Source organism: Agelaius phoeniceus, chromosome 3 (genome assembly GCF_051311805.1).
Source record: "Agelaius phoeniceus isolate bAgePho1 chromosome 3, bAgePho1.hap1, whole genome shotgun sequence".
NCBI classification, from domain to species: Eukaryota; Metazoa; Chordata; class Aves; order Passeriformes; family Icteridae; genus Agelaius; species Agelaius phoeniceus.
In genome coordinates this window covers 86,372,032-86,391,231 of record NC_135267.1, presented here as the reverse complement: position 1 = coordinate 86,391,231, position 19,200 = coordinate 86,372,032, and the positions used below count along the sequence as shown (strand labels likewise).

Here is a 19,200-nt window from a genome sequence, read left to right as displayed (position 1 = left end):
AGACAATCCCACAAGCTACAATGATTCTCTCCCCAGACAGCTGCAGAAGAGAGGAATTCAGAGGCAAGATCTAACTTCTGTTTTTTCAAAAGTTCATCCCTACCCCATCTTCAGGCCACTTCTGGCACACTTTGATTTTCATCAGTTGGGGTCTCATTAGAACGTTTTCTCAATGCATGGGAAATCAGTGTATCCTCTTCGTGCACAATCCTCACCAGCCCTGGGGCTCAGCCAGACAGCACAGAATTCAGTCCAGCAGGTCTGCTGTGGGCAGCAACCAGCCTGAAAGACAGTCATAACTCTCCACAGATATCAGCCTGCCTCCACCTCACTCCTTCTCTCCTTCCCTTACACTCCCCAAGGTGTACGCAGCTAAAGAGGATTGTGGTTTAAGCTACAGAAGTGAACTGCAATTGTGTTGATGTTAAAGCTGACAGGACTTCCATTTCTTGCCACTTTTCCTTGGGGACACCTTCAAAATAAAGGGGAAAGTGAGCAGCAGAGGAAGATTGCTGTTAAAGCAGTAAGAACACTAGTTTTTAGAAGGCAAGAGACAGGATAAATCACAAGGAAGAAGCAGCTTGGTAAGGCAAGCAAAGAAAAACATGCAGGGAGCTTCAAGTAAGCTGGACAAATGGAAACACAGAAGAGACAGCCACCCCTCCAGTCAAGTCTCCAAATTACTCATTTTGAGGAAGGTGAAGTTGTGCACAAAGCTTCCCCTCCATCCAGCTCCAATTTTAACAGCACTGAGGGAAGCAGTGACCATGCAGTAATAAAGCTGAAAATGGATAGGTCACTTAAAGGAATTAAACTCATTCCATGTTAGTAGTTTCACAGCTACACGTTTCCCCCTCTGACACTAACCTTAAATCAAACAGCACTTGTAGGAACAGAATATATTCACAGAGAAGATCCTAGAGAAAAAGCTTAGAAATTCAAATAGGAGAGGCTTGGCTTGACATGAATTTTCAGAGGAAAAGTTTTCCCTCTGAGAGAACCAGCTCTGCAAGACTTATGTTTTCATCTCAGTTCACCCTTAAAATGTACTTTTGAAGTACTGGGTCATCTTATGGCATAACTATCAGCATTTAAAGCAGCATAAACCAGCACTGCTGTTGAAAGCAGTGGTTTCTCTTTTGCCAAAAAGAGGGTGGTGTTTTCTCCCCCACACCTCACTCCCCTTGTCTCCTTGGGCTTTATGATTCACTCATACCGTCAGCACTGCAAGCCAAACAGCCTTACTCTCAGAGGTAAAATTAAACAGGAAAAATATTTGATGGGCTAAGTGTTGCTGTGAAGCAGAAACAAATGCAGCACAGCTCCCAGTGAGACATAAGAACAATCTTAGTTATCCACCAACTTAGAAGTGAGTAGTAAGTAAAATCCTATACAGCACATAAAATGAATTACCAGTACCAAAATGTTAAGCTAGGAGTCAAATGTGCTATTCAAAAGAAGGAAAGACTTGAGGACTTCAACAATTGGAGAAATAGCCTCTAAATGTTCTTCATCTACACTCCCTACCATACAGCTCGTGATTTTTCACCTTTTGAAAACCACAGTGACCTTGAGGCCAAAGGACTCATGTGATAAACTCATCAATTTCCCACATAGCACCTTCTAGAGCCTCCCACCAACTGCTGCATCCATCTCACACATGCCAGCTTGACCAGAAATACCGTTCAGAAACAGATCTAATCTTGACTTGAAGACTCCAAGCGACCAAGAATTCACTGCACTCTTAGGCTAGCTACTACTGTGGTTTATCACCTGCAGTATCAAAATCTTCGCTTATTTCTGGTCTGAGTTAAATTAACCATACAAATGACTTTGCTTAAAAGTAACTACCTTGTAAAATATGAAGTATGTCACAAAGGTTTTAATTAATAAGATGGACCTGAAGTAATAAAAATTGTATCTGACTCAATTTTCCCAAGATAACTGGTTGGTTAATATTTATGAGGTTCAATAACTTCTCAGTCTTTTCACAAAACAGGTGGATGCATATCAGATTAAACAGTTAAGAGATACTAGTGAAAGCAAATAGAAATTGAGTTTTTCATAGATGACTACAATTATGTACCACCACACTGTTGTGGAGCTCAACAAAGCAAAGTCCAGGATCCTCCACCCCACTGCCACTAAGTTGGTTTCTGATAAAGGAGTCAGTTTGTCCTTTAGCCTCAGATTATGCAGACTTGTTAGACAGTTTTATCTTCATTAGCATTTTTGAAACTGTTGGTTTGTACTTGTTGCCATCAGCTTCCTTAACTTTTCCTTACACACAACTGCTGGAGTTATTTTAGCCACCACTTCAATTTCTTACCAGAACAGTTTAAGTTCTGAGAAGACATCTGCAGAGCTGGAAGAATTGGGGACACTATCAGCATCACTATCTCTTCAAAGTTAAAAATACTTGTGCTTTTTATATGATAATGTTTTCCTTTCACGCTATTTTTACTCTTTCAGCTTTGCAGCTGCAGATGGTACCTTACATTCTTTTTTCTACTTCTCCAGTTTGAAGGAATTAATTGGGTAAACAAGTCAAAATCTGTAGATGGGAGTGCTGCAGTATCAGGGCTGTAGATCACATCTGCTTTTAGAGATTGGTAAAAGCTTTCATGCCTGAACACCCTGCCCCAAAAAATACATCTGTTCCTTGCAACTACCAAAGTAGCACACTGCTGTGCTGCAGACAACAATCCCTTTTTCACCTGAAGCATCTTTTTTGCTTTAGCATTGTAGATTATGACAGCAGAAAGTTCACTGAAACACTTAGATTTAAAACAGGTAAATAAGCCTCTGTATGAGAAACTTCTGCTCAAACATCACTATATAAGTAAAAACACTTAATACCCAGGTAGAATTAAAAGTACTAAGTAGAAAAGAAAGGAAATGACAGCTCCAAAAACAGGCTGGAAATGGCAGAAACATAGAAAACCTTGTGTTCTAACAACCTGCAGGAACAGCTTCTGTTCAGGTCACTAATATGCATCCTCCTTCTTTTTGGCAACCAGAATTTATTCAGATGCAGTAAGTACTTGTACATGAAAACCTCCTGCAACATCCTTCATACAACAGTCTCCAGTTATTGACATGAGCAACAGTGAGGTTAAATCCTTTACAATTCCTGTCTCCAAAATGATAGATCATTCAGATATATAGTGTTTAAAAAAGGAGGGGAAAAATAGAGAAAAGTGCATTTTTATTGGCTTTTCAAAAACAAAAGAAACAAATGCTCATCACTACAATACAGTGAGTCTCTAGGTGATCCCAGAATCTCTGCAGGCTAATCAAAAAATATATAGTTGGGGGGGGAATGGCAGGAACTTTGCAAAAGTCTCCATCTCAAGTTGTTCAGAAGTATCCATTTCATGGAATTCAAGGGAGGAAACAACACAGCCAAAAAAGGCAGTAACTCACTACATGGAGGACAGGAAGACAACACTGGCCAGAGCTGGGACATGCTCCCTAGAGGGGCCCACTAGATGAGCAGCTTGGGCAAGCAGACAAACACACAGCAGACCAGGCCAGCTTGTCTGCTTTGTTTCTACCAGAACTTTTAATGGAAAGGACACTAACCCACAGAACATTTCTCTTGTCAGATTCCTTGGACCAGAAATGGCCAAAAACTTAAGAAGGCGCCAGGGTGGAGGAAAAGACAGATGAGAGGGAAAAGGCAGCTAAAGAGAAAATGATTTAGTCAAGACCAAAGTAGGCTGACACTCTCCATTCCCAACTGTTCAAATAGTTTATTTTCCAATTTGGATCATAAAACTAAATAAAAGATAAGCATTGCAAAATAAGCACGAAGCATTTAGATCTCAATGGGAGTGAAAGGTGAATATTTCCATGTCGGCTGCCTGTCATCCCATACTTGACAGTGCTCCAAGCTTGCTACAAAATTTGCTATGAAATTATCTTCTCATTTCCCAGTGACATAGTTGCTGCCCATGCTGTCTTTCACATAACACTTTTCTTCTGTGCTGATCCCAGCTGTCCATTGAGCAGGATACAGATACTTTGGACAATATAATAAATCTGTTTTTTCCACAATTTGGTTTTGCTCCAAATATTTCCAGCATGACCAAAAAGAAGAAAGAGGGATGAATAAGAAGAGCTATAAATTAAAAACAAACCAAAAAACTCCAGAGGCCATAAAGTACCATCAACATAAAGATCACCATATCAGATGTAGTTTGAGGATAAAATATTTGGAATTCAGTATTTTTATCCAAGTTCTTTCCAGCACACTAACTGGAAACTTAGTTTCTCCTTATCTGTCAGTACAAAGCTCTCTCTCCTTCCCCATACAGTACAGGCATATTAATGAATTACTCAAAAATGTGGATTTTCTTTAAGGCTTTAGTTAAGCATTATGCTAAGCAGCTCAGCCATAATGTCAAAGTCACGATTAAACAGAACTGTAAGTCCTTCTGTTAAAAAAAAAACAAACTATAGAGTATTTTCAAAGACAACAGAGGAAAAGACTCAACACAGCAAAGCTTAAAGCAAAGTTGTGAACTAAGCTGCCGAACCTCAGAACTCCACACACCACAGGCAATACAAAACACAGACATGAAAGAAACAAATCATTTAAAGCTCGAGCAAGTAGAAAGTTAACCTCATGAACTATAAATGATGTTTACATTAGCTTTTTTCTCCCAATATTACAGCCTTCAAGCTCCCTCAGTAGCATGTGTACACCAACTGACAGCTTGGTTTGTTATTAAGTGTCTGGCTCTGAAGAGTGTAGTGTTTAATACTACAAATAGTCTCATTGATGAACATCTCTCCTGTGCAGCTGTAACCCCTTCTCCACCAGTAATCAATTATACAGGAACTGAGAACATTTTCAGACAAACACAGTCCTTCAGCCTCGACTCAATATAAAAAGCAATTTGTCCTCCACTGCTTTCTGTCGCTATTACAGATCCTTCCAAGGCACCCATCATATTCATATTCAAACACATAGACTTGGTGAATTAAGTGCAGACAGAAGAAAACACTACTCCTTCCCCATAACAGGCATTTGGAAGGGGTCATCTTACCAAATGGATTATCTCCACACACACACATTTCTAATAGCAAGAGTGACAACAGCTCCTACTTCCTATGCAAAATGTAAGGCAACACTGTAATCCATTTCCCTACTCAATAATTAATATGTAAAACCACAGGAATGTTACTCACCTGATTCAATCTCCCTAAAATGAAAAGAGCAAGATAATAGAAGTCTGAAACTGTAAATCTTTCCATACAAGATAGTCAAAGAAAAAAGGAAACACTTTCCTAAGGCCCAAATTTGGACATTTCTCATCATCAGCCACAAGATGTTCCACCATCTTGTGGATGAGGGACTACAAACACACTTAACACAAATCTTGAGACACCTCTGCTTCTTTTCTCACCTGACTATTCCATTCTCTAGTTCTCGAAGAAAGCCTTTATTTGAAAGCACAAACACTCTATCAGCCAAAAAGAAAACCTATGAGTGAGCCCCAAGTTACAGTGAGGCAGATTCCTTGTCACCAATAACCACTGCCTTGGATGACACCTCTCCCTTGATTGCTCTGACTAACCATGACTACTACAGCAACAAGATGGACAGCTTGCTGCCCAAATTCTCCTCTCCTAATGTAAAGAAGTTTGAGTCCTATCCCCAAAGGGAACCCCAATTACTTCCTGCAGCTGGAAGCAGATACTTCCCACCCATCCTGACACAGGAATTAATTTTCTGTTGAAAAACATTTTATTCTGACTGGGTTTCAAACAGTTTCCTTACAATACACCACACACAGCCCTCAAGAAAAAACAAACAAAAAACCCACTCCAAAACCCCTCTCTATCATCCTTCTAGGAAGAGGAAGAGCATCCTGGAAGATCACAGTAACGGTCCAAATATGGACTGCTGTTCACATTTGGAAAGCCTGTGACACTCTTTTGCAAAAATCAAGCAGATGTCAAAGCTGCACTAACACAAGGCTTCTTTTACAGAAAATTAACACTCTACTAATATAAGAGCTTCCTTTAGAATTAATATGTAGGGGAAGAGATTAATATATGTACTCATTTGCCTATCTCCTTACCCAATGTCTAATTGTTTATGTGATCTTGTAAAGGTCTATTTGAGTCCAAACTAGGTGATTTTAAGTCTACTGGACAGAGACTTATTAGAGCTTTCACCTCAAAAAAGAGCCCAGATTGGTGAAGTACCACAGTAAATTCAGTTTATAGCTAATTAAGATGGATGAATGGTAGCAGAGTGCAAAAGAAGGCAGGAGCAAGGAACAAGACAAGAGCTTCATTCAACTATTATAGGATGACCCACCAAACATTTAGCATAAGCAACAAGTAGGAAAACAGATCAGGACATACAGAGCTCTGACAGCTCAATGACCCATTGGCACTGATGTTACCTTACACAAATAAATAACTAAGTGGCCCTGCTTGAGCAAGAAGGTTGAACCTCCTTCCAACCTCAGCCGCTCTGTAGTTCCAATGTCATTTAGGTAGCAAAACAAGTAAGAAATCAAGAAGTGCAGTTTCCAACTCCAGCTTTGTTTCCTGCAATTTAAAACCATCTCTACTATTGCAAGGCCATTAAGTTAAGAGTTCAAACTATTAAGCTAACATTCCTTTATCATTACATCTTATTAGTAATAAAATCAGTTTTATTTTACAAAGCTTTAATAGCCTCATTCATTACCACCAGGTGTCTTAATCCCCAAAGAGCAATGAACAAATACAGAGCATACTGAATAGCTATAGAATTATTATTCTACAGCTTTTTTCTAGTACAAGGTTCTCCTCTAAATGTAGTTAATTAAAAGATAAAATTGCTGCCCCTTGGAAGTCCATAGGGAGCAAAGCTGAGTGCAACTGAATGCAGGTTTCTCAACTTTCCTGTGTCAACTTTTACTCAATTCAACTAATAAACAGGATTGCCAACATCTAGGCTCAAAGCAGATCTATCACAACAATAAATGCGTTGGAATTTCACTTTCTGAAATACTGTTTGAACAGGATGTTTCTGACTATCTTTCTATCTGAAAGCCATCCATGCCATCTGTGATGCTCTGCATTTCATTTAGAGAGGTCATACATATTAAGGATTTAGGGCTTTTTGAAAGAAGTTCACGGTAAACACATCTTAATTTATTTGCTGTGCAATTTATAACAGTGTCACTGTAAAGAGCACATAATAGCATCCTGTCTTCTCTTTTTTTATTTTCTCCAGAGTGTACTCTGCCTGCAGTGCCACTGAGTTTAAAAGAAATAGGATCTTTTTGTTATTCTTAGAGTGATGCATCTCAAATGGTACTTGATGAATTTGTCTTCATTAAGAAATGGTAATGGAAAGGGCAGTATATTAGAGATCATCACAGCATCTGAAAAAAGCAAAGACCAAGTGCTATTTCAAATAATTTAGACTAAATACTACACCTTTAATTTTCCCATCCCAAGGGATAAAACCTAAAAGCTTAATTCATTCTGCATAACACACTTTGTACAGTAGAACAATTTTATTTGGGAGGAATAGGACTGAAGGAGGAAGATGGAGACTGACCCAAGTGTTTATCACTGATCTAGTGATACATAGCTGTATATCTTATTTGCAACCCATCCACAGCTCTACCAATATCCTTTTAGAGGTGACTTAGGAAGAAGTGTAAGTGCTTTACAGGGTCTGGCTCCCTCCACAACAGCAATAGCACCGATGATTTTTGGGGCATAGGAGACAAGCTGTTATCCTCCTAGATATTGGTGCTTCCCTCACACTTCATGCTTGCCATTCAATTTCACATATTGAAGCAGAGTGAAAAATTCATGCACTGACAGTTATGTTCTCACTCTCTCTGAAAGGCACAAAAAGTGAATTTCTATGTACAGACCTCTTCAGCACAATGATCAGTCTGTAGAGAAGTCACAGCCAACCTGGACTTTGCAAACATGACAGGTATTGTACCACCCTATTCCAGCTCTCAAGGGGCTACTCTGAGCCTGAACAACACAAAGATGACATTGGGTTGAGTAAATGAATAATTTCATGAAGTAGTTGTTGAATAGAACATTCTGTAATCTATCAAGCAAGCCTTTTGAGTTCCCTGGTTTTCCCCCTCCAACTGGACAAAGTAAGACACCTGATACTTCTCAATACTTCTGTACACCCAACCTTTTCCACATATCAGAACGACTTACAGCAACTCTTCAGCAGCTTTTGTACACTCCAGACATGTCAGAGCAGAAACAAAGTCATCAATTTCTATCCTGAAGAAGATCTATGAAGAGGCTACTGCATTTCCAGGAGCCTGTGCATGTCAGGAAATGAATCTTGTGAAACAGGACTGCAGATACCAGGCATATCAGTCTCTCCCAGAAGATTTGAAAGGCAGTAAGAACTACTTTTTCACACCACAGCTTAGTAGTTACATTAAGCCTGTGCTTCAGAATTTCTACCAGGCACCTGCAGAAGCAGCAAATACCCAAAGGGAGTAAGTCTTCAACCATTGCTTTACCTGCAATAGTTCAGAGACAGTCTGCTTTACAGCAGAGAGCAAAAACACCTGCTGGGTTGCTAACAATACACATGGCACACTGTGCCTAGGATTTATTATCTGCTCAATGAAAAGCCAGCAAAGAGACAAATATCACAGGAGCATACTAGGCAGAAGTCAAGAGAAAGTTATTCTAATGTCTCCATACCTTCCCCAGCATTGGGCTTTAGAGATGAACTGCAGCACAGAACAAAATATTAAGCCACATCCACCAGAGCTCCTCCTAATATGAACATCAAATATTTTCCTGTACACTTTGTGCATACATGATCTCAAACGTAACAAGTGAGTTAAAAAACAGTCTCCTCATCTAACTGAGCACAAACCCTTGGTCCTTTCTGCTCCCCATAAAAAGCTGACTATGTCATCTTGAAAAACATTAAAGACTTGGTGATAAGATCTTTGCAATTGCAGGGACACACCACACCTCCTCACCTACTATCCTCCTAATGCCTTATAGAGTCACAGCAAACTTCAAATTAAAAAAGAGATGTTCTAGAATCCCTTAAAAGTTCAGTTCTGTTTTAGAGTGATTCTCAAGTTCACTTTGATTTGTTTGTGTTTTGTTGAAGGTGGCAACAGATTTTGACACCCCTCAGAGGTAATGAAGTAATCCTCTGATTTATTTGCTCTGTAAGGTTCTTAGAGAACTGTGGCCTCGTTGCTGCAGTTGAGAAGTCACCTACTTGTCATCTGCCCTTTATGTCCCCCAGTCCCAGCCTATATTGTCATAAAGTCCAAGTACACTCATTTTATAAGGGCTTCTTTCAGATGTCAGGAAAGACTGAATTACTAAAAGAGATGAGCATATGCAAAATTTGACTCAGTCTGGTTACATAAGAAATAAACTCTCTGAAACTCAGTTGTAAAGAAGTTGAGCTGCAATTGAACAACTGGAATATGCTTTAAGCAAAAAAAAAAAAATCAGTTTTCACAATGAAATAATACATAAAGGATGAATATGGCCACAACATGAGCAGTGCTGATACCTACAGAGCAGAATGGGAGTAGGAGTATTGGCAAAAGAAAGAATACAGTTGTTTCCTATAATATACAAAAGTTTACTGTTAGCAGAACTCAGAGGAAAAGGAAGATTAATACTACATATCATGAAATAACCTGGTTTTAAGAGGTGCAATCCACCCACTTAATTGGAATGACTTTTGTACATCTCTTGAGTGCTTGGCAGACATCAAGGTAAAGCTTGACATCCATTCCTCAGCTTGCTTCAGCACATACATGGTGCTCACAGGTAGCTGGACTGCCTTTCAAAGCATCAGAGAAATAGCCACCCTAAGCAGAGCCAGGGCAGCTCTTATGGCAGCTGAACTTCTCGTCAGCTTTTGGCTTGTCCACACATAACAGCAAGTCTCAGCCTGCTCGTGCTGCCAAAGCCCCATGCTGAGGTGTAAAAGGACAGTTCTGTACACTTCTGCCCTGCACCAGAGACACACTCAATGCAAAAGTCTCAGTGGTCACCATTGTTCTTCCCATTTAGAGAAGGATTTATAGGACAGCACTGCTCTCCCTCAAGCTGCTCACATAAGTGTTTTGGTTTACCTGATACCAGGCCTTTCAGAGTGATTCAGCTTCCAGACTGATGTACTGAGCAGCATCAGAACTGCAGATGTCAGAGGAGTTACCAACACATCATGGTCAGAAATGAAAGTCTTAAAAGGAGCAAGACTTCAGAGATTGTCCTATGCGGATGTGTCCATATACACACACCACATCCCCCTTCCTGTTTGCCCTAAACTCATTAAATCTAACAAAGAAACTGCTTCATGAGGAGAAGGGGCAGCTGGGGAGGTGGGGGAGAAGGAGAGATGCAGTGCAGTTTTACATAAGGGACAGGGAAAAATGAGCCTGAACAACAGTAAGATGTGAGCAGATATGCCCCAATTACAACAACATTTAGATGACAAGCTAACTCATGCTCACTTGTTCTCTAAAAATCCAGAAGGTAGTGGAAAAAGGTGGGACACCACAAGAGCCACAAGCTTCTAAGTTGTGCTCAAAGGGTTCAGTTTCACACATGCAAAATGGTTCTTCTACAAAGGTCCCAACTGGTTAGCTGCTTTCAAGGCACAACAAGAAAGCAGGTTCCTTTTCCTGAACTTGTTGTACAGCACAGCAGAGAGGTTGTACAGCACAGCAGAGAGCACATGAGTAAAACAGTACCTATCAATAATAGAATGCAAGTTTCAAAAATTGTCCTGAAATTACAGAGAAGGCACTGGGAGAATAGCAGGACATGTGCACAAGTGGGACAAGGCAAGAACAGAACAGGTGAATGCAGATGAGCTCAGTGACCAGACAAGCACAAAACAAAAATATGGTAATTCTAAAAGCCAGCATAGAACAACTGTGGAAAAAGATGGGGAGAAGGCAAACTAACAATGAAATGCAATCAATTGCAAGAAAAATAGCAGTCAATACCAGACTACACTAATACAGCAATCTATTAGCAATCAGTTATGGTGAAATAGCAATAAAACGTAGTCAGTAAAATGACCAGCTGAATGAAATATTCTTTTTCACATGTCTAAACTACAATTTCCTCTACACAGTTACCATATTTTTGATTGTTTATTCAATTAAATTAAACCCCTGTTTTCTCTGTACAATAACTGCAGTATTTATGAGACTATTAAGAAGCTGTATTTGACCTTGGGGCAGGGGCTGCTCACAAGGTTTCATGTAAACATTTGGGAAAGAGCTCTTCATGTTATCATGGCCCCACTTCAGCAACCTGTATCAATTCATTCATGTACATCAGAGGCAGTGGCAGTTGTTCATCTCTTTGGCAAGACAAAACCATACAGATCAAGGGGAGGACAGCTGGTAGAAATCTAATCAGGTTCTCCTCCACAAAGATGTGCCACACTATATCCCTGGAACACACTCTTTAAGGCTTACTGAAGTTCCAGTCGAGTGCAGGGAGTTTCCTTTTGGATGGGTCTGCATCCCTATCAGTAAGAGTAGACTCATCTACATTCCTTCAGCAGTGTAAGCAGTGGGCTTTTCATGTTTATGCTCACAAACCACAAATCATGATGCTGCTGCAACTTTTTTGGGAGTTTCTTGTCCTCATGCCTGTGAAGATCTGCACATATTTCCAAAGCTCCCCCGTATTCACACCAAGGCAAGGGATCACTGGAATGCAGCAATCATAATCCAGCATGTTGAAATTCACAAATAACAGTTTCCAACATTGAACAAAATGAGGCATCAAAGAACAGTATTCAGCCACCACGACCAAACTGTTTTCACCCTTCACAAGTTCAAATCTGCTGCATATGAAACGATGACATTTGAAGAGGTTACCTTCTATTTGGCAAGCAAGAGATCCCTAGATACTGCTTACCCTATCCCTCTTCTAATGGGAAGCACTGGATGTAAGCAGTAACTCAGTCTTTTTTCAGTAGCTAGGTTAGGAAGTTTTATTTAATGAAATGAGTTCCTGCCTGATGTTTTAATTTGGGCTCACAAGAAAACAACATTGTAGAGCTTAAATAAAAGGTCTCTTAATCTACTTTGCTGACAATATTTTTTTCAAAACTGAGACATACCTGCTATTGTGTACACTCACTTTTGTTAAGACACAAACTAATAGAACTGACGTACTGCACAAGGAAACTTGAGCAGGCAGCCTTGGTGGCAGTACATACACTGGTTTATCACAGAAACACAAAAGCTGCTCATGAAAGAAGATGGTAACAGCTTTCATTTCCCTACAGCACTGCAGAAGGAAACAATCAGTTTTGAAAGGGACTATTTCCAAGTGAAAAACTAGTGAAGGCCCTGTGATTTCAGAGATAACAGCTCCTGGTGTGTCCTCTCAAGTAACTGGCAATCAATCAATGCAGCAAATTAAAGCCCTGTTTACACAGGCTCACAGAAACAGGATATGATACAATACCTTTAAGAATCTGACAGAAGGCAGACAACTGTTTATGTTCTGTATATCAGGCCCAGTTTCACTGAACTTTACCTCAGCTATAGAGCCACAGCTTTCAGAGTGCAGGAGGTTTAGTTTTTCAAAGCTCCATCACTTCCATCTCACTTTGAGAATACAAGTTCTTCTCATAAAGGAGAGCTACGTGTGCTTGTGCAGCCGTAACATCTGTCCTTCCATGCCCAGCCCTATCTGTCTACACTTTTCCTCAAATACTTTTGTCCAAACTCTCAGATTGTCTCCTAGGTTGGGGGGTGGGGAAGTGATGGTGGTGTGGTCACAGCTACAGAAATAGGGGGAAGGATTTAAGAGCTGTTTCACTAACTTAAACTTTCCTGGAACAGACATCAGAGCTTTAAAACAATGCCAAGGGCCAAGTCATTGCTTTGTTGTGTGAAATACAGTCCTTTCCTCTGGCTCTTGGAGATCACAGAACCATGGAACGGCCTGGGTTGCAAGAGATTTTAAAGACCACCTAGTTCCAACCCCTCTGCCATGTCTTCTACTAGACCAGCCTGTGCAAAGCTCCATCCAGCTTGGCCTTGAGCACTGACAGGGATGGGGCATCCACAACTTCTCTGGGCCTGTTCCAGTGCCTCAATACCCTCACAGTAAAGAATTTCTTCCTACCATCTAACCTAATACTAGTCTCTTTCAGCCTGAAGCCACTCCCCCTCATCCTTTCACTACATGCCCTTGTCCTAGGCTCCTTAAGCCTAAAATGCCATGTGTCACCCCCACTAGCCCCCCCAATATAGTTATGTTTGGGATAATGTAACAAGTATCTTATTAATTTGTGTCATGAAATCTGCTAGGTTGGGCCATCTGGCTTTATAGCACACACACTGTAACTTTATAAAGTTTCCAAAAAATTAGTTTTCTATACAAAACAAACAAGAAAACCCCCACATTATTTTATGAATACATAAAGGTTTTAGCAACTTGGAATAGCAATTTAATTTGCATTGACTTATATAATACAACCATCTAATTTAGGTTTACAACATAATAATATAGTAATGAACTTAAACAGCCTACAAATACTAAGTTTTTAAGAACCTGGCCATATTCCTGGGAAAGCAGCCCATTACCTAGAGGCTAGCCAAGTATCCTTGAATAATAACTACAGCAAGATGGCCCAGTGTCAGACCTTGTCCACCCTTTCCTCCACTGGTTTCTATACCTCTGCCAGTATGTGCTGCTGATGCTGGTGTAGCATATTTTGATTTTCAGAGTGCAGGCAACAAAAAAGGACCAAAAAACAGTTCTGTGAAGCTTTTGGGAGCAGAAAATGGAGAAAATGAGCAACTCAGAACCTCCAGCCAACCTACTAATGGAGGGATTTTTACCCAGTTGGTGTAAAAATAACGCCTTGCTTATCCAGCTAACCAAGAGGCAGTCCAACTCACCATCCTTGCTTCTGCAAGGCATCATTAGTTTATAGGTTCACTTCTCTTTCTGTTTCTCAGACAAGCTCTATCTACAGTCATTTTCCCACCCTAATGACTTCTAAAGAACACAGATCAACAGGACAGTGGTAGTCAGGAACCATAGCTCAGTTTTCTCAGCTTTAGGGTATGTGACAGAAGACAAGAATTCAAAAGAGGCATGGTCCTGCAAGCCTGGGCTGGGGCATGCAAACACTTTGGGGACCTCCATGCCCTCAAGGGCAGAGTACAGCACACTAACAAGGCATTTAAAACCTCCCCCCTCACATCTTTTCCTCAAAGCTTATCAGGATTCAAAAGTAGCCCTCCTGGAGACAAATATCCAATCCTACATACCCATGGTAAAGAAGCAGATGCTGCATGCATGCAGAACTAGAAAGCAGCCACAGCAGGCTTCAGAAGGGCGAGCAATGAGCAATAACTAACTATACGTGCCCCTAACACCTGCAACATAACACAATCCTGTTGCTGATCAGGAGAATAGCTGGCTGCTGTATCTAAATAAGACTCAGTAACAAAATAGTAACTGAGAGCACCAGTAACATACACACACCCATACTCAATGTTGATATTTACCTATTGCTTTATATGTTGATATTTACCTATGTGCTTTTCTATTCCCATACCAGAGCACTTCAGAAACAAGAGGTGAGGAGAGCAAAATATCTATAGCGTTTCTACTGAATTAATCTATTTCTACTTCTACCGAGACCCCCTCTATTATTTCTATTTATCCTCAAAAACAAAAGCAGAAGTAGTTTGAAGAACAAGACCTCCCAAATGACAGCTATGGCACAGCTCTTTCCTGTTCTTCACTGACATTTAAACTACTTCTTTGATTATCTTATCAAACCTTTGAGCAAAAGTACTACACAGAAAAGCAGGATCTGAAATCCAAATCCAAGAGAGAGGCTGGATGGCAGTGAACCAGTGACCAGCTGCCAGTCAGCTCTCTCAGCAGCAGGGCATCACTGCTCAAGGCCAAACAGCGAAAGGACACAAGCTTGTCATCAGTAATGAGATTCTGCAGTGCAGCCATGTGCTACCAGCTCTTGGTCATTTTACTACCCTCAGTGCTGTAGGGACGATCCAGACCTAGGAATTACCCATCACCCTGCATTTAAGATGATGGCATGTAAGCAGCACCACCTCAGATAAAAACTCCAGACTAAAATTCTTCTTCCTTCTACGTACATTCTCAGCTTTCGCTTCTTCCCTTCCTCACTTGTTTGAGGGGGTGAAGGGAGAGAAAGTCTAAGTAAAACATTAGTCAGAGCACCAATAAAATTCTTCTTCCCTCAACTCTGTATCACATCATTCTGCCTTCCTCTCACACTTTTCACTACCTGCTATTGACTGTGCAGTGCTATTTTCAGTTTCCTTTAAATACCACCTTTAACACTATTCTAAACTGAACCTGAGAAAATAATTCAGATAGCCAAAGTCTCATACTTGTGTACACTTATGACCGAGTAGAGTACTTCATTCAGCACACAACAGGCACAATCACTGCTCTAGAGAAGTTGTCAGATAAGACCCTCTAGTGTCAGAAAAGGCTATAAAAGTACTTGTTTTACTGCAAGACTGAAGTTATAGTCTTGAGGCCATGGAAGCCTCTTTCTTCTCACCTGCTCCCCGTTCTTCATCCAGGTAAAGAAGGCCCCTTAGCCCAGAAATATACTTCACTTTGATCCTCTAATGCTGGCAGCTCCACTATTAGTTTGCTCTGTGGTTGAAGCTCAAGTAGCTCAGGGATTTAGCCTGTCAAATACCAAATACCTCCACAGATGGAAGCTCCCCAGTCTCTCAGGGCCCCTGTTTCAGAGTTTGATCATCTTAACAATAATTCGAATTTTTCCTACGGCAAATTGTGCCTGTTGCACCTTTAAGGGCCTGAAGTAGATAGCAAGTAAAACAAACCCTCCAAGAAAAGCCAATGTGTTAGACAAACCTAGAAGCTTATGCTCAGTTTGGTATTAAACAGATCCTCTTACTGCTGTATTGTAGAAATCTGTAACCCCAAAAGCTTTTTAGCAGCTGTTAAGAAACTGGACAGTGTATTTGGTCCACCATCAGATACACTGTCCTTTCCTTGACCTCTGCAGCCCACAAGACCAGCTTTGAGGCCATCCTTGCTCTCCCTATAGCAAGAGCCTCCTGCTGCCACCCCAACGCTGTAACCTCCATCCCTCCTCATCAGTCTCTCTTGCCTCGCTGTCCCCAGTTCACCAAACCACAGCCAACCTTCTCCGTCCATCATGCCTTCCCTGGCCCTTTCCGTTTTCCCCATTGCCTGCTCTTGCTTTTCACACGGATTATATTTTGCTTTCCCACCCTCAACGCTGTGTCACAGCCGACCCTGCCATCCGCCGCCAGGACCCCGCTCTGGTTTTCCCACGGCACTACGTTTGTTTGCCATTGCAGACACGCGTGTTATTTCCTGTGGGTTTATGCCGGGGGGAGCATTACCTCCAGGGCAATACCCTCGCAGCAGCAGCAGCGTCTCCGCTTCCTTCCTCCGCTCCGTTCGCCCCAAGCCCCCGCCCGCCCGCCGAGCCCCCGCCGGTGCCGCTTGTGCGGCTCCTGCGCGGGACCCACGCACGGAGAATTCCCCGCGCTCCAGCCCCGCCGGTGCCGCTTGTGCTGCAAGTGTCGGCGGGGGCGCCCGAAAAGTGACGGGTTTGAAACTTCTGACTTCTCTTCGAGGCGTTCCCGGAGCCGCGGGCACGGCGGCACCGCAGCCCCCGCGGGATCCCTGAGGGCGCCCGGCCGGGCCGGGGCAGCGCCGCGGGGCAGGGGCCGGCACTCACCCGCCTCACCGGGAGCGACCTTCCCGCGGCAGCCAGCAGCAGGAGAGCGAAGCCGAGCGGCGAGGAGGGCATGGCCGGGGGCGGCCCCCATGCGCGGGGGCCCGGCGAGGCTCCGGCTCCCGCTGGCCGCGGAGGCTCCGCGCTGGGCACTGGGAGCGGCGGCGGCCGCGCTGGGTGCTCCCGAGGCCGCTTTTGTAGCGGCGGCGGAGGCGGGGAGGGGCCGGCCCAGGTACAGCCCGGCCCGGCCCGGCCCCGCCCGACGGAGATGCGGAGCTGCCGCGGGTGGACGGGCCGGTGTTGGGAGGCAGCAGCGCCGAGGGTTGTGTTGGGGAGGGGAAAGAAAGAAGTGGAGGCAGCGCCTCTGCGATCCCGTCCCCCACCTTTTCAACTTCATATTTTATTTTACTCTGAATCTCTTCAGGCTTGAGCATTTTGGTGACCTTCATGCTGTTCGTGACGTCCAAGTTTTATTAGGTTTAATAATAGTGAATGCAATTATCCATTTATAACCTGAATTTGCAGAGCTGCACGCGGATCAGATCAGAGCTTGGTTTGTAAGTTGAAGACGGGGCACAGGTCAGTCCTGGCAGAAGTATGATGTGTAAATCTTGAAGATTTATAATACTTATTTTCGTGGCAAAAGAAGGCTCTGAATCTGTTTTGTGCTAGATTCACATTACTGTTCTTATTTATTCACTTTGCTCTGACTGCTAGAACTAAACCAGCACTAAAGCTCCTATATTTGGTGACATTCTAAGGCAGAATCTGGAAGAAAGCCATCAGAGCTAGAAGGAAAGCTGAAAATTGAACCAGGAAGTGGGGAAAATATTTCACATTGGTCAGTTAGATGCCGCTAGAATATAAACAAGTTAATAGCTTAAATATTAATGATGTGTATTAATTTCAAATACAACACAGCATCAGTCTGATGCTTTGGAAATGTAACTAGTTAGAGCATCGATGTTGTGAGATCATGAAATAATGAAATTCTTCAGAGTGTGATTTGCCAGGACAGTGCTTACATCTCAACAGCTAACTCCAGACAGAAAGTATCTGCCATGGTGGTTTGGTTGACTGAAGGCAGAAAATATATTTCTTTCAACTTTTCTAAAATGAAATAAAATAAAGATTAAAAAAAATTAAAAATCACTACCTTAAAGTGAGGCAACAGAAACCTTTAAATAAAGAGAAACCTCTTCCACCTGGATAGCGCCACCAGCCTAAACATGAAGCACCTATTTCACATGCTAACCTTCACTGCTCTCTATTGTTTCTGCACCAGGCTTATTAAGTTTTCCAGTTAAGACTTCTGCTCCTGAGATGATTCCCAGCACCTGTGTGCAGCAGAGGGCCAGCTGCTTTTGCCATGCCTTAGTAGACTCGTGCCTCCATTGAAAAGGGCTACGACGGTGATGTATATCCTGTTGGAAGCAGGAATTTTGCTTTGGAGATGAACTCTCCTATCCAGAAATAATCCCGTGTAGCTCTTCAGGCATGGTGACATCATACCAGGGCATGATGACCAAGCAGCCAGGCAGGCTAACGCTTAAACTATCACAGCCTGGGGTACACTGTGTACCCTCTACATTATCCTTGTGGATGGAGCTGTGCATGGCTCGTACCAAGAAAGGATGAGTTGGCTGAAGGAAGAGGTGCTGTGGAGATTGGATGGTTCTGTTTAGGCTCCAAAGAATGCATAGAATAGAGAGGAGTTATATAACAAGATCTCTGAAAGACACCATGGCCAAAACCCCCACTCTTGCCTTAACTAAGGGGCATTAAATATTAACAGGCAAACCCTGCATTTGCTAATAAGCTCAGTGAAGTACATGCTGCTGCATACATGACTACGTTACTCAATTCCCCCCTTAGATCATGATATACAGAAGGAGAAGGGGTACAATCTTATGACTAGGCTGTGTACAAGCAGGGTAGAAATGTCACCTGGTTAGGAAGAAGACCCACAAGGACCTTGAAGATCACTGATGGGCTACTCTCTTCTCCTCTCTTCTCCCTCCTCGTAAGCCTTTATTGGTAAGCTTCTGCACACAATTATTATTATTGCTACTATTAATATCTCCATTGCATCAAGTGAATTTATCAACCTCAATTCTGAATCTGGATTTCTATTCCTTCACTAAACCACAATATTTGTGGATCTGTGATTGCACAAGTTCCTATTCACCACAACCAGACCTACAGGGTTGAAACTTCAGTATTTGTGAACCTGTGCTCATGGAAGTTCCTTCTGAACATGACCAGACTTAGGGCCAAGTTGGTTATAATCAGAAATCAAACCCTCTGATCTCTGAGGACCTGCTGGAACACAAGGGAGTTTATTTTCTTGCCAAATTTCTATACTCTTAACAAAACACATACACTAGTGTTATCTATATGAATAGAGATATTCATATACTATTCAT

At 42.1% G+C, this 19,200-nt stretch overlaps 1 protein-coding gene across 1 annotated transcript in view; it reads right to left on the bottom strand.

Moving 5' to 3' along the window:
• Positions 1 to 17,090, bottom strand: part of GLP1R (glucagon like peptide 1 receptor) — an 81,414-nt gene extending 64,324 nt beyond the window's left edge. The window contains exon 1 of the mRNA XM_054629618.2: positions 16,778 to 17,090. Within this exon, the coding sequence (XP_054485593.2) occupies positions 16,778 to 16,849 (72 nt within the window). The 5' untranslated portion in view covers positions 16,850 to 17,090. The remainder of the gene's footprint in view (positions 1 to 16,777) is intronic.
• Positions 17,091 to 19,200: the final 2,110 nt, after the last annotated feature.